This window comes from Oncorhynchus mykiss, chromosome 17 (assembly GCF_013265735.2).
Source record: "Oncorhynchus mykiss isolate Arlee chromosome 17, USDA_OmykA_1.1, whole genome shotgun sequence".
Classification (NCBI taxonomy): domain Eukaryota; kingdom Metazoa; phylum Chordata; class Actinopteri; order Salmoniformes; family Salmonidae; genus Oncorhynchus; species Oncorhynchus mykiss.
The window spans coordinates 56,742,717-56,755,926 of record NC_048581.1 but is presented as its reverse complement, the minus strand read 5'-3'; the positions used below and the strand labels follow the sequence as shown (position 1 = coordinate 56,755,926).

The window sequence follows — 13,210 nt, the reverse complement described above, 5'->3', positions numbered from 1 at the left end:
TTCCAACAGTCTAAACACTTGTTGGCTGCTTTTCCTTCACTCTTCGGTCCAACTCATCCCAAACCATCTCAATTGGGTTGAGGTCGGGTGATTTTGGAGGCCAAGTCATCTGATGCAGCACTCCATCACTCTCCTTGGGGAAATACCCCTTACACAGCCTGGAGGTGTGTTTTGGGTCATTGTCCTGTTGAAAAAAACAAATGCTAGTCCCACTAAGCGCAAACCAGATGGGATGGTGTATTGCTGCAGAATGCTGTGGTAGGCATGCTGGTCAAATCTGCCTTGAATTCAAAATAAATCACTGACAGTTGCACCAGCAAAGCACCCCCACATCTCCTCCTCCATGCTTCGGAGGAACCACACATGCATTCCACGATTAAGAGCCTCATACCATCAGTCAAGCATGGTGGTGGTAGTGTGATGGTTTGGGAACCTGGAAGACTTGCCTTAATAGACAGAACCATTAATTCTGCTCTGTATCAAGAGAATTCTACAGGAGAATGTCAGGCCATCCATCTGTGAGCTGAAGCTGAAGCGCAGCTGAGTTATTTAGCAAAACAATGATCCAAAACACACAATCAAGTCTACATGAAAATGGCTAAAAAGCAACACATTTTAAGTTTTGGAATGGTCTGGTCAAAGTCCAGACCTAATCACAATTGAGATTTTGTGGCAGGACTTGAAACGAGCAGTTCATGCTTGAAAACTCACAAATGTCTCTGAGTTAAACCAGTTCTGCATGCAAGAGTTGGCCAAAATACATCCACAGTGGCGTGAGAGACTGATCAACAACTACAGGAAGCATTTGGTTGCTGTCATTACAGCTAAAGGTTGCACAGCCAGTTAATGGATGCGTTTCAAACACAAAGTAGACTGCCCTTGGCCCTAAACCCTGAGCCCTATGCTCTTGGGGTAATCCCCGCGGCCATATTTGTAAATAAATTAGAAATTGTGCTACTAATGCACAAATATGTCTAATAAATGTTTAGTTAGCTTTTGGAAATTATATAAATAAATGTTTTTCCTTCTTCAGAAGTAGCTAGGCAGGCTAACGTTAGTTAGCTAATTTATTTGCTAGCTATCATACAGTAGGCGTATATTAATAATTATATAGTTAATATAAGTAGACATGCAATCATAGTTGACTGTAGCGCATATAAATCACCCACAAGCTACCGGTGGCTGAAAACACAATCATCGCGGGATGAACGAGTGAAGAATATCCAAGCAAACACAGCCCATTTAAAAATCATTCCTTCTTCCCTCGCCCCTTGCCCTGCAAGTGTATACTCGTCAGACATCATGATACATCATCAGAAGTGTCCACTTCATTTGAGGGCTGAGGGGATAGGGTGTGTCTTTTAAGTGTATGGAATGCAGCCATGAGTGTAAGCGGGCAATTACTTTTTCACATGGAAATTGGGTGTTGCATAACTTTCTTAGTTAAATAAAATAAGTATCCATTTTTGTAGTTATAGGTGAACTTAGGTGCCTTTTAATATTAGGTTTTGGTTGAATATCTGATAACATTCTGTATCAAGATGTGCAAAAATAGGGAAAATCAGAAAGGGGGCAAATGCTTTTTCCCGGCACTGTAGATAGTCTTGGCAATACTTAATTTAGTCTCTTTACCCGTTTGTGACCGTGTCTGTCCGTCCGTCTATCTCTCAGTGCTGTGGGACACCCCTGGACCTGAGCGGTCACTCTCTGGAGGGCCTTGCAGTCATCAACATACCCAGCATGCACGGCGGCTCCAACCTGTGGGGTGAGGCTAAGAAGGCAGACAGAGACAATGTGTCAGAAGAGGAACCGCCTGATGTCGTCACTGACCACGACGTTCTGAAAATGAGCTCACAAGGTACTTTAGGGCATGCTTATCTCATACATTGTTGGAGGTTTATTTAGTTGCCTAGTGATATTAATGTTTACTGTAGCATTGTATGTAATATTGTCAGTTTTGCCCTTACACAGACCATATGGTATTTTTTTGGAGGGCTGCAGGTAGCCTAGTGGTTAGAGCGTTGGGCCACTAACAAAAAGATGAAGGTGAAAAATCTGTTGATCTGCCCTTGAACAAGGCACTTAACCATATTTGCTCCTGGGTCGCCATTGATAATGGCAGACTCTGGCCATGACCCCACTCTCCGCATACATATTAATACACACATGCAAGACATAGGACCTATATAAGCACCCACCAAATTATTATGATATAATTTGTATTACAGTAGCTAAGTCACTGTATGTATGAGAATGAATGTCTGCTTAAAACCTGTTACGGACGTGGTTCCTGCACAGGAACCACATCAGCGGAAATTTCAGAGCGCCACCTATAGTACTCGATAAATCTCAAACTTTCATTAAAACACACACGCAAGATACTCAATTAAAGCTACACTCGTTGTGAATCTAGCCAACATGTCAGATTTGTAAAATGCTTTTCGGCGAAAGCATGAGAAGCTATTATCTGATAGCATGCACCCCCCAAAATACCTGAACGAGACCTAAACAAAAGATTTTGCGGTAGCCGGCGCTACACAAAACGCATAAATAAAATATAAAACATTCATTACCTTTGACGAGCTTCTTTGTTGGCACTCCTATATGTCCCATAAACATCACAATTGGGTCTTTTTCCCGATTAAATCCGTCATTGTATCCCCAAAATGTCATTTTATGAAGGCCGGTCTGATCCAGGAAAAATCACCTTTTCAAGACGCAACGTCACTTTTTTTAAATTAAAAAAGTTGCCTATAAACTTTTACAAATCACTTCAAACTACTTTTGTAAACCAACTTTAGGTATTAATAAACGTTAATAATCGATCAAATTGATCACGGGGCGATCTGTATTCGATAGCAGCAAGTCTTGAAATCATCGTCCATTTTTTCACTTTCTTAGCTTCCTCCGGTGCGCCCCAAGACAGGAAGTGCCTACACGTCATCCCACCAAGGATAAATCTACAATGAAATGCCAGTACTGGCGGCATCGTGTGGAAGCTGTAGGCATTGTCATGGGAACCTTATCTATTTTCTATCGCCTTAGACAATACATTGACTGGCGGATGAATCTTTTTCCCAGGGATTTTTACTCCTAAACACGTTCTGTTATAGCCACAGACACGATTTAACCAGTTTTAGAGACTTCAGAGTGTTTTCTATACACACATACGTATCATATGCATATACTATATTCCTGGCATGAGTAGCAGGACGTTGAAATGTTGCGCGATTTTTTACAAAAAGCTGCGAAAATTCGCATCATCCGTAACAGGCTATTGACAATATATTTTAATGTTTCCTTTTCCCCCCACAGACCTAAGTGACAAGCGGATTGAGGTGGTGGGATTGGAGGGGGCGATTGAGATGGGTCAGATCTATTCTGGGCTGAAGAGGGCTGGACACAGACTGGCTCAAACATCACAGATCACTATCAGGTAGACTTAATACAGGCTCTATACACAATTCTTTGGGTGTTATGCCTTTTTAACTTTTGGTATTAAAACGTGTCTCTCTCTCATTGTCTTTCTCAGGACACATAAAGCCTTGCCTATGCAGATTGATGGTGAGCCCTGGATGCAGCCTCCCTGCACTGTAAGTGTTGTTAATATACCCCTTAAGTGAGTTTGGCCGTGGAGTTCCTATGACCAATTGAATTAGATAGTGTGACAACTGGAGGAACATTTATTCTAAAATAAACATTGTTGATGTCCTTATGTTGGCTTGTTAGTTTTAGCAGTGGGCCAAGTCTCTTGACTCAATTTTGTTTCAGAAATACAATGTGATGTACTGGAGATCAGTATTTCCCAACCCTTACCAGACCAGACACATTTTTTTCCTAGCCCTACACTGACGCACCAGACAACTAATCAAGGTCTTGGTGATTCATTAATTCAGCGATTCTTGAAAGATGGACCAATCTCAAATATTCACAAATATTTGTCTTAATTTTAACACAAATGTGAAATATATACAGTTGAAGTCTGAAGTTTACATACACTTAGGTTGGAGTCATTAACTCGTTTTTCAACCACTCCACACATTTCTTGTTAACAAACTATAGTTTTGGCTAGTCGATAAGGAAATCTACTTTGTGCATGACACAAGTAATTTTTCCAACATTTGTTTACAGGAAGATTATTTCACTTATAATTCACTGTATCACAATTCCAGTGGGTCAGAAGTTTACATACACTAAGTTGACTGTGCCTTTAAACAGCTTGGAAATTCCAGAAAATGATGTCATGGCTTTAGAAGCTTCTGATAGGCTAATTGACATCATTTGAGTTAATTGGTGGTGTACCTTTCGGATGTATTTCAAGGCCTACCTTCAATCTCAGTGCCTCAGGGCATCATGGGAAAATCAAAAGAAATCAGCCAAGACCTCAGAAAAAGAATTGTAGACCTCCACACATCTGGTTCATCCTTGGGAGCAATTTCACAACGCCTGAAGGTACCACGTTCATCTGTACAAACAATAGTACGCAAGTATAAACACCATGGGACCACGCAGCCGTCACACCACTCAGGAAGGAGATGCGTTCTTTCTCCTAGAGATTAACATATTTGGTGCGAAAAGTGCAAATCAATCCTAGAACAACAGCAAACGACCTCCTGAAGATGCTGGAGGAAACAGGTACAAAAGTATCTATTTCCACAGTAAACTAAGTCCTATATCGACATAACCTGAAAGGCCGCTCAGCAAGGAAGAAGCCACTGCTCCAAAACCGCCATAAAAAAGCCAGATTACGGTTTGCAACTACACATGGGGACAAAGATCGTACTAATTGGAGAAATGTCCTCTGGTCTGATAAAACAAAAATAGAACTGTTTGGCCATAATGACCATCGTTATGTTTGGAGGAAAAAGGGGGAGGCTTGCAAGCCGAAGAACACCATCCCAACCGTGAAGCATGGGGGTGGCAGCATCATGTTGTGGGAGTGCTTTGCTGCAGGAAGGACTGGTGCACTTCACAAAATAGATGGCATCATGAGAAGGGAAATGATGTGGATATATTGAAGCAACATCTCCAGACATCAGTCAGAAAGTTAAAGCTTGGTCCAAATGGGTCTTCCAAATGGACGTTGACCCCAAGCATACCAAAGTTGTGGCAAAATGGCTTAAGGACAACAAAGTCAAGGTATTGGAGTGGCCATCACAAAGCCCTGACCTCAATCCAATAGAACATGTGTGGGCAGGACTGAAAAAGCTTGTGCGAGCAAGGAGGCCTACAAACCTGACTCAGTTACACCAGCTCTGTCAGGAGGAATGGGCCAAAATTCACCCAACTTATTGTGGGAAGCTTGTGGAAGGCTACCCAAAGTGTTTGACCCAAGTTAAACAATTTAAAGGCAATGCTACCAAATACTAATTGAGTGTATGTAAACTTCTGATCCACTGGGAATGTGATGAAAGAAATAAAAGCTGAAATAAATAATTCTCTCTACTATTATTCTGACATTTCACATTCTTAAAATAAGTGGTGATCCTAACTGACCTAAAACAGGGAATTTTTACTGGGATTAAATGTCAGGAATTGTGAAAAACTGAGTTTAAATGTTTTTGCCTAAGGTGTATGTAAACTTCCGACTTCAACTGTATATTTTTTTGATAGACCAAAGTATCACCTATTACACCATGTAAAGGAACAACTCCCAAGTCTTCAAAACATATCCATAAAATGCAACTAAATGGATTTATGTCAACTCCGTCTGACGCTATAAAAGGCTTTTAATTTTTACATAGTTCAACAAGTGTTTGAAGGCCTTGTTTTGATTCATTCTAACAGATTATTCAAATGTGTAGTACAACTCTCCAAACGTAGTTTTTTTTCCGTTTTATACCACTATATAATGCTCCAGGGCTAATTTCGTTAGCATTTTGGCATGGTTTTCTAGAGAAAGAACATAAAACAATATTTTATAAAGCTAGCATCATCCCTTTATTTTTCCTCCGTTGCTTTATGACTATAAACCCTAAAATAAATAAACACATCTGAACCAAAATGTATATCCTATCAAGGAGATGGAGTTGACAGTTTATCGTTGTGACCATGGTGATTTCAATATTGCTTGTTTTAAATGTATTAAAAGTAGAGAACTTTACAGACCATGAGTGGTCTTGTTGCACTACATGTCACGAGGACATGAAGAAATGGTCCTTATTGTGGAGCTGACCGTGCTCATTCCTGAATCATTTAGGGTTTTAGACAAATCTGACAAGAGTTTACCATTTTTTGGGGGGACCAAATATTTTTAGGAGTCACAGTTTTGTGATCAATATTATTTTAAGTTTCAGAGGGCTATTGCAAGAAACGACATAAGATCCTTTTTCAGTTCATATTAATTATTGCCAGTTTATACAATTTTAAACACATTTTTTGAGAGTTTGAAATTGGGATCCTTTGCTCCGGACAAGAGCATTTCCGGTCGTAGAGAGGACATGGAAATTAATAATATTGCAAATATTTAAACAATTCCTAAAACAAGTATTTCCCTTTATAAAATTCCCTTAAATTAAAATTATTCTCAAATATTGCTATAAAAATAAAAAGTTTCCCTGCCGGATAAGGATTGTCCCGACTTTCAATAATAGTTGAATTACTTCAATCAGGTTTGTCCGTGCAGGGATAGGACAAAAATGTTTGCCTACCACAAGAGGGTATGGGGATAAGGGAAGCACTGTTGTAGACTGTGATGACTGTAAAACCTCCTGAATTTTCCACCCTGTGTTCAGATCCACATCACACACAAGAACCAAGCCAACATGCTGATGGCTGCTCCTGCCAAATCATCAGGCTTCTTCCACCTCAAGTAGAGGAAAGGTGGACTGCAGCACTGAGACTGAAGAGGTCCGGGTGTAGGGTGAAGTTGCCCTTTGACACTGATCTTGGATCAGTTTTTCATTTTCCCCACTAATGGTTAAGGTTTAGATTGGGTGAGTGGATGCTTATCCTAGATCTGTACCTCGGGGAAACTTCACCCAGGAGCAGAGGTCCACTGACTGCTGAAGAACCACTGCCATAAAGGAAGCAACATTTGCGTAAAAACATTCTTCATGTCTGAATTTCTTCCTGAAACACTAGTAGCCATTGATTAACATTGATACTCTACTCATTTCCATAACAAAAAACTATCCCAGGCTTGTGTTGATTTGAGTAAGTCCCCTCATGTTAAGCTTTATATTACATTGCTATTACATTTTGTATCTGTTTGTATTAGGAATGTATAATTCCATAGTTCTCCATGAGTTTTATTACTTTTATGCTTTATTGTTATGTCTCAGCACAGTAATAGATCTCCTGTTTGTTTATCTGCTTTCTATAGCATTTTCACACAAATGTTTTTGTATCCATATTGATTAACGTGATAGGCCAACAGTCTGTGTCGCTATATAATGCCGTTCACTGTCAAATCTAAGTATGTTTTGCCTACTCAGCAAGTTTCTTGTAGAGGATACAGCTCAGACAGCTGAGGGTATCGTTTGCGTTGCCCGACCTCACTTAAAGGCCCAGTGCAGTCAAATTATGATTTTTCTGTGTTTTACATATATTTCCACACTATGAGGTTGGAATAATACTGCGAAATTGTGAAAATTATGATAATGCCCTTTTCATGTAAAAGCTGTTCGAAAAGACAGACTGAAATTTCAGGTGGTTTTGATGGGATGCAGTGTTGGCCTGCCTGGTGACATCAGGTAAATTCATTAAAAGACCAATAAGAAAGAGTTCCAAACCTCTGCCAATAACAGCTAGTTTTCTGTTTTCCCCTCCCCACTCAAACCACTCCCTAAGTCTTAGCAAAATTCTTGCTTGAGAAATTGCTCTACCTAAGAAGCTATTTTTGTTTACTTTTGAGCATTTTGATTGAAAACATTCACAGTTAGGTACTTAATTGTTACCCAGAAATTATTTGATATTGAGATAAAAACAGCTGCATTGGGCCTTTAACACTTCCTCATTATCACTAACCCAATCTCTTTGCTTAGTGAGACTGATTCCAAACCACAACTACTGAGATGCTGTCCTCAAGAAAAAAAGAGACCTGGCTTTTCTCTTTAAATAAATAAATGTATAGCCTACAGTATGTGTATTCATGTATCTACCATGGTAAGAGATCTTTAAAAAGACAGCAATTTCTTATCTCTGCCTGTAACGATGTGTGCTGAGAGTCAGGAAGCAAGTTCAGGGAGTGAGTGTTTTAATAAATAAATGCAACATAAAACAAAACAAGAAACACGAACAACGTGGAACAACGTAAACACTGGAACAGAAACAATAACACCCGGGGAAGGAACCAAAAGGCGTGACATATATAGGGAAGGTTATCAGGGAGGTGATGGAGTCCAGGTGATTCTGATGACGCGCAGGTGCGCGTAACAATGGTGACAGGTGTGCGCTATAACGAGCAGCCTGGTGACCTAGAGGCCAGAGAGGAAGCTCGACGAGCCGGTTGAGGCAGGGGAGTCCGGCTGAGGCATGAAAGCCCGTAGAGGCTCCTGGACCCGACATCATTCCACCTGACAAAAAAAATAATAAAATACACCCCCTGATGCTTCCCTTAGGTGAGGCATTATTCTGTAATGATGTGAGCTGAGAGTCGGGAAGCAAGTTCAGGAAGTGAGTGTTTTAATAAATAAATGCAACATAAAACAAAACAAGAGCCATGAACAACACACAGACTAAACACTGGAGCAGAAACAATAAGACCGGAGGAAGGAACTAAAGGGAGTGACTTATATAGGGAAGGTTATCAGGGAGGTGATGGGGTCCAGGTGAGTCTGATGACGTGCAGGTGCGCGTAAAGATGGTGACAGGTGTGCGCCATAATGAGCAGCCTGGTGACCTAGAGGCCAGAGAGGGATCACACGTGACACTGCCTTTCTCAAGGTCAGTTACCAGAAGGATATCGCTGTATGTGACAGAATGGGGCGGCAGGGTAGCCTAGTGGTTAGAGTGTTGGACTAGTAACCGAAAGCTGACAAGGTACAATTCTGTCATTCTGCCCCTGAACAGGCAGTTCCTAGGCTGTCATTGAAAATAAGAATGTGTTCTTAACTGACTTGCCTAGTTAAATAAAGGTTAAAAAAAGTACTTTTATAAAGGTTGTCAATGGCAGTTGGGCAGCTGTCATAGTGGTGCTGTGTCACACTTAACAGGTTTGTGTTTGTTGGCCATTGGTGTTAATGGCTGTGGGACCCCCAACGGAGCTCAGAGACAGGGCCAAAGTAGGGTGCCATTTGGTACGAAACCCTGGTCTTCAGGAGTTTCCCTAAAATGACTACAACACTAGAACTACAGTGAACAAAAATATATACATGTAAAGTGTTGGTCCCATGTTTCATGAACTGAAATAAAAGATCAGGCATTTTCCATACACCCAAAAAGTTTCTCTCTCAAATTTGGTGTACACATTTGTTTACATCCCTGTTAGTGTACATTTCTCCTTTGCCAAGGTAATCCATCCACCTGACAGGTGTGGCATATCAAGAAGCTGATGATCATTGTACAGGCACACCTTGTGCTGGGAACAATAAAAAGGCCACTCTAAAATGTGCAGTTTTGTCACATAACACAATGCCACAGATGTCTCGAGTTTTGAGGGAGCGTGCTATTGGCATGCTGACTGTAGGAATGGCCACCAGAGCTGTTGCCAGAATGTTAATTTCTCTAACATAAGCCGCTTCCAACATCGTTTTAGAGAATTTGGCAATACGAATTTGGCAACCGCCCTCAAACCGTAGACTACGTGTGTAACCGCTCCAGCCCAGGACCTCCACTTCCGACTTCTTCACCTGTGGGATCGTCTGAGACCAGCCACTCAGGCAGCTGATGGAACTGTAGGTTTGCACAACCGAAGAAAGTCTGCACAAACTGTCAAAAACCGTCTCGGGGAAATTCATCTGGGGTCTTGACCTGACTGCAGTTTGGCGTTGTAACCGACTTCAGTGGGCAAATGCTCATCTTCAATGGGCACTGGCACGCTGGAGAAGTTTGCTCTTGGCGGATGAATCCCGGTGTCAACTGTACCGAGCAGATGACAGACAAAGTGTATGGCGTTGTGTGGGCAAGCGTATTGCAGATGTGAACAGGTGACCATGGTGGCGGTGGGGTTATGGTATGGGCAGGCATAAGCTATGGACAATGAACACGATTGCATTTTATCAATTAAAATTTGAATGTACAGCGACACCGTGATGAGATCCTGAGGCCCGTTGTCGTGCCATTCATCTGCCGCCATCACCTCATGATAATGCACGGCCACATGTCGCACAGATCTGTACACAATTCCTGGAAGCTAAAAATGTCCACGTTTTTCCATGGCCTGCATACTCAGACATGTTACTCATTGAGCACGTTTGGAATGCTCTGGATCGACATGTAAGCTAGCGTGTTCCAATTCCTGCCAATATCCAGCAACTTTGCACAGCCATTAAGGAGGAGTGGGACAACATTCCATAGGTCACAATCAACAGCCTGATCAAGGAGGCACATGGTGCAAACCAGAACATTTTTCCTTTGCTTCAGAGACATAGAGTTCACTTTTTCCACATTTTGTGACATTACAGCCTTTTTCTAAAATGTATTAAATAAAACATTTTCCTCATCAATCTACACACAATACCCCATAATGACAAAGCTGACATTTTTGCAAATGTTATTAAAAATAAAAACAGATACCTTATTTACATAGGTTTTCAGACCCTATGCTATGAAACTCGAAATTGAGCTCAAGTGCATCCTGTTTCATTGATCATCCTTCAGATGTTTCTACAACTTGGAGACCACATGTGGTAAATTCAATTTATTGGACATGATTTGGAAAGGCACACACCTGTCTATAAAAGGTCCCACAGTTGACAGTGCATGTCAGAGCAAAAACCAAGCCATGAGGTCGAAGGAATTGTCCGTAGAGCACCGAGTCAGTATTGTGTTGAGGCACAGATCTAGGGAATGTTACAATTTTTTTTGTTGCAGCATTGAAGGTCCCCAAGAACAGTGGCCTCCATCATTCTTAAATGGAAGACATTTGTAACCAGCAAGACTTCCTAGAGCTGGCCGCCCGGCCATACTGCACAATCAGGGGAGAAGGGCCTTGGTCAGGGAAAGATGAACGGAGCAAAGTAGAGGGAGATCCTTGATGAAAACCTGCTCCAGAGTGCTCAGACTGGGGCGAAGGTTCACCTTCCAACAGGGCAACGACCTTAAGCACACAGCCAAGACAAAGCAGGAGTGGCTTCGAGACAAGTCTCAATGTCCTTGAGTGGCCCAGCCAGAGCCCGGACTTGAACCTGATCGAACATCTCTGGACAGACCTGAAAATAGCTGTGCAGTGACGCTCCCCATCCAACCTGACAGAGCTTGAGAGGGTATGCAGAGAAGAATGGGAGAAACTCCCCAAATACAGGTGTTGCTGTAATTGCTGCCTGTAACGGTTTTCTTGGTGAGAAGGAGAGTCGGACCAAAATGCAGCGTGGCTATTGCAATCCATGTTTATTTAAATAATAAAGAAACACGAATCTAAATACTAACACTACCAAAACAATAAACGTAATGAAAACCGAAACAGCCTATACTTGTGTAAACTAACACCGAACAAGGACATCAGGACACAAAGGACAATCACCCACGACAAACTCAAAGAATATGGCTGCCTAAATATGGCTCCCAATCAGAGACAACGATAAACACCTGCCTCTGATTGAGAACCACTCCAGACAGCCATAGACTTTGCTAGATAACCCCACTAGCTACAATCCCAATACATACACACCAAAACCCCAAGACAAAACACACCACAATACAAAAACCCCATGCCACACCCTGGCCTGACCCAATACATGAAGAAAAACACAAAATACTTAGACCAGGGCGTGACACTGCCAAAGGTGCTTGATCAAAGTATTGAGGAAAGGGTCTGAATACTTATGTAAATTTGAAAGTTTTTTATTTTTAATAGATTTGAAAAAATATATATATATTTTTTTTTGCTAAAAAGTCAAGAGATCTGAATACTTTCCATATGCACTGTATGTTTGAAAGATTTTTATGGTTGTGAATTATATCTGTGCAATGTGGTGGTCACATCAAATTTGTGTTCGGATCAATGCCCCTACCTTTTTTCTTTAAGGTACTGTATCTGTGACCAACAGATGCAATAATGTATTCCCAGTCATGTGAAATAGATTAGGGCCTAATGAATTTATTTCAATTGACTGATTTCCTTATATGAACTGTAACTCTTTGAAATTGTTGCATTTTTATTTTTGTTCAGTGTAGCTAGGAGATGTGTTCCAATGTAGCGCTGCTCGTGAAAGGACAAAATAGGCCGAAATAGAACAGTTATATTACCCATGTCACCGAAAATAGCCTCGCCAATTGAAGATTTGCTTCTTTGCATTACACTGTTTAGTAACAACATTGTTTAGTCTTAATGAGCAAATGAGTGTTAATTGAGTTATTATTCTGAAACGAGAACCCTTAGGACTGGAGTCTGATACCCCCGCTGATACCCCTGAAGAAGCCTGGGCCGTTAATCTAGAAATACACCCCCCACCCTTCTAAAGGTCACATGAAACTGGGATGCTCTCCATACATAGTGTATGGTACCTATGTGTGTCTACATGTGTACCATAGAGTACATGGTATACTCCACCAAAAAGAGAAGTATGTGATGAGTAACGTGATCTGTATGAAGGTGGTCCACTCACTTGGGGCCCCTTGACTCCTCAAACTCTCACTGAATTTTTACAATCGTACTGACGGAGCATGATTTGGGTTTGGGAATTTGGGATTATCATGACGCATAATCTTGGGAAGAAATATTTCTAGGACAATTTGTGAGATTCTCTCTTGGTGCATGGCTTGCTACAGGCTTCACTTCAAAAGTCATGGTTTGAAGTTATCATCCTTCAAAGATGAGACAAATACTGCACAATATGTCAAGTTCAAGCAAAGATATTTGGAACAGCCATCTCTCATTGGCCTATAATGACATCTTGCAGTGCATGTAATAATGCTAAAACTGAGGGAATCATCCAGTTTAAAAATACAGCAAGAAATGTACAAATTCCCTGTCAGTTAAAGGGGAAAACAGTTCAAAGGATACTATTCTGTTGGATCAAAGCTGATTTTACCCACCTGGTCAGCTTCAATTCTTGATACACTGTATGAGTTTGTCATTGTGTGAAGGACATTTGTGAATTCTTAATAG

General features: G+C 41.1%; 1 protein-coding gene across 5 annotated transcripts in view; it reads left to right on the top strand.

The window, feature by feature from the left end:
* Positions 1-8,080, top strand: part of LOC110494170 (diacylglycerol kinase alpha) — a 38,225-nt gene extending 30,145 nt beyond the window's left edge. For all 5 annotated transcript variants that reach the window (XM_021568982.2, XM_036950251.1, XM_021568981.2 and 2 more), the window contains exons 21-24: positions 1,672-1,858; positions 3,316-3,436; positions 3,533-3,593; positions 6,735-8,080. In XM_021568982.2, coding sequence (XP_021424657.2) covers positions 1,672-1,858; positions 3,316-3,436; positions 3,533-3,593; positions 6,735-6,815 — 450 coding nt within the window. In that variant the 3' untranslated portion in view covers positions 6,816-8,080. The remainder of the gene's footprint in view (positions 1-1,671; positions 1,859-3,315; positions 3,437-3,532; positions 3,594-6,734) is intronic.
* The last annotated feature ends 5,130 nt before the right edge of the window (positions 8,081-13,210 follow it).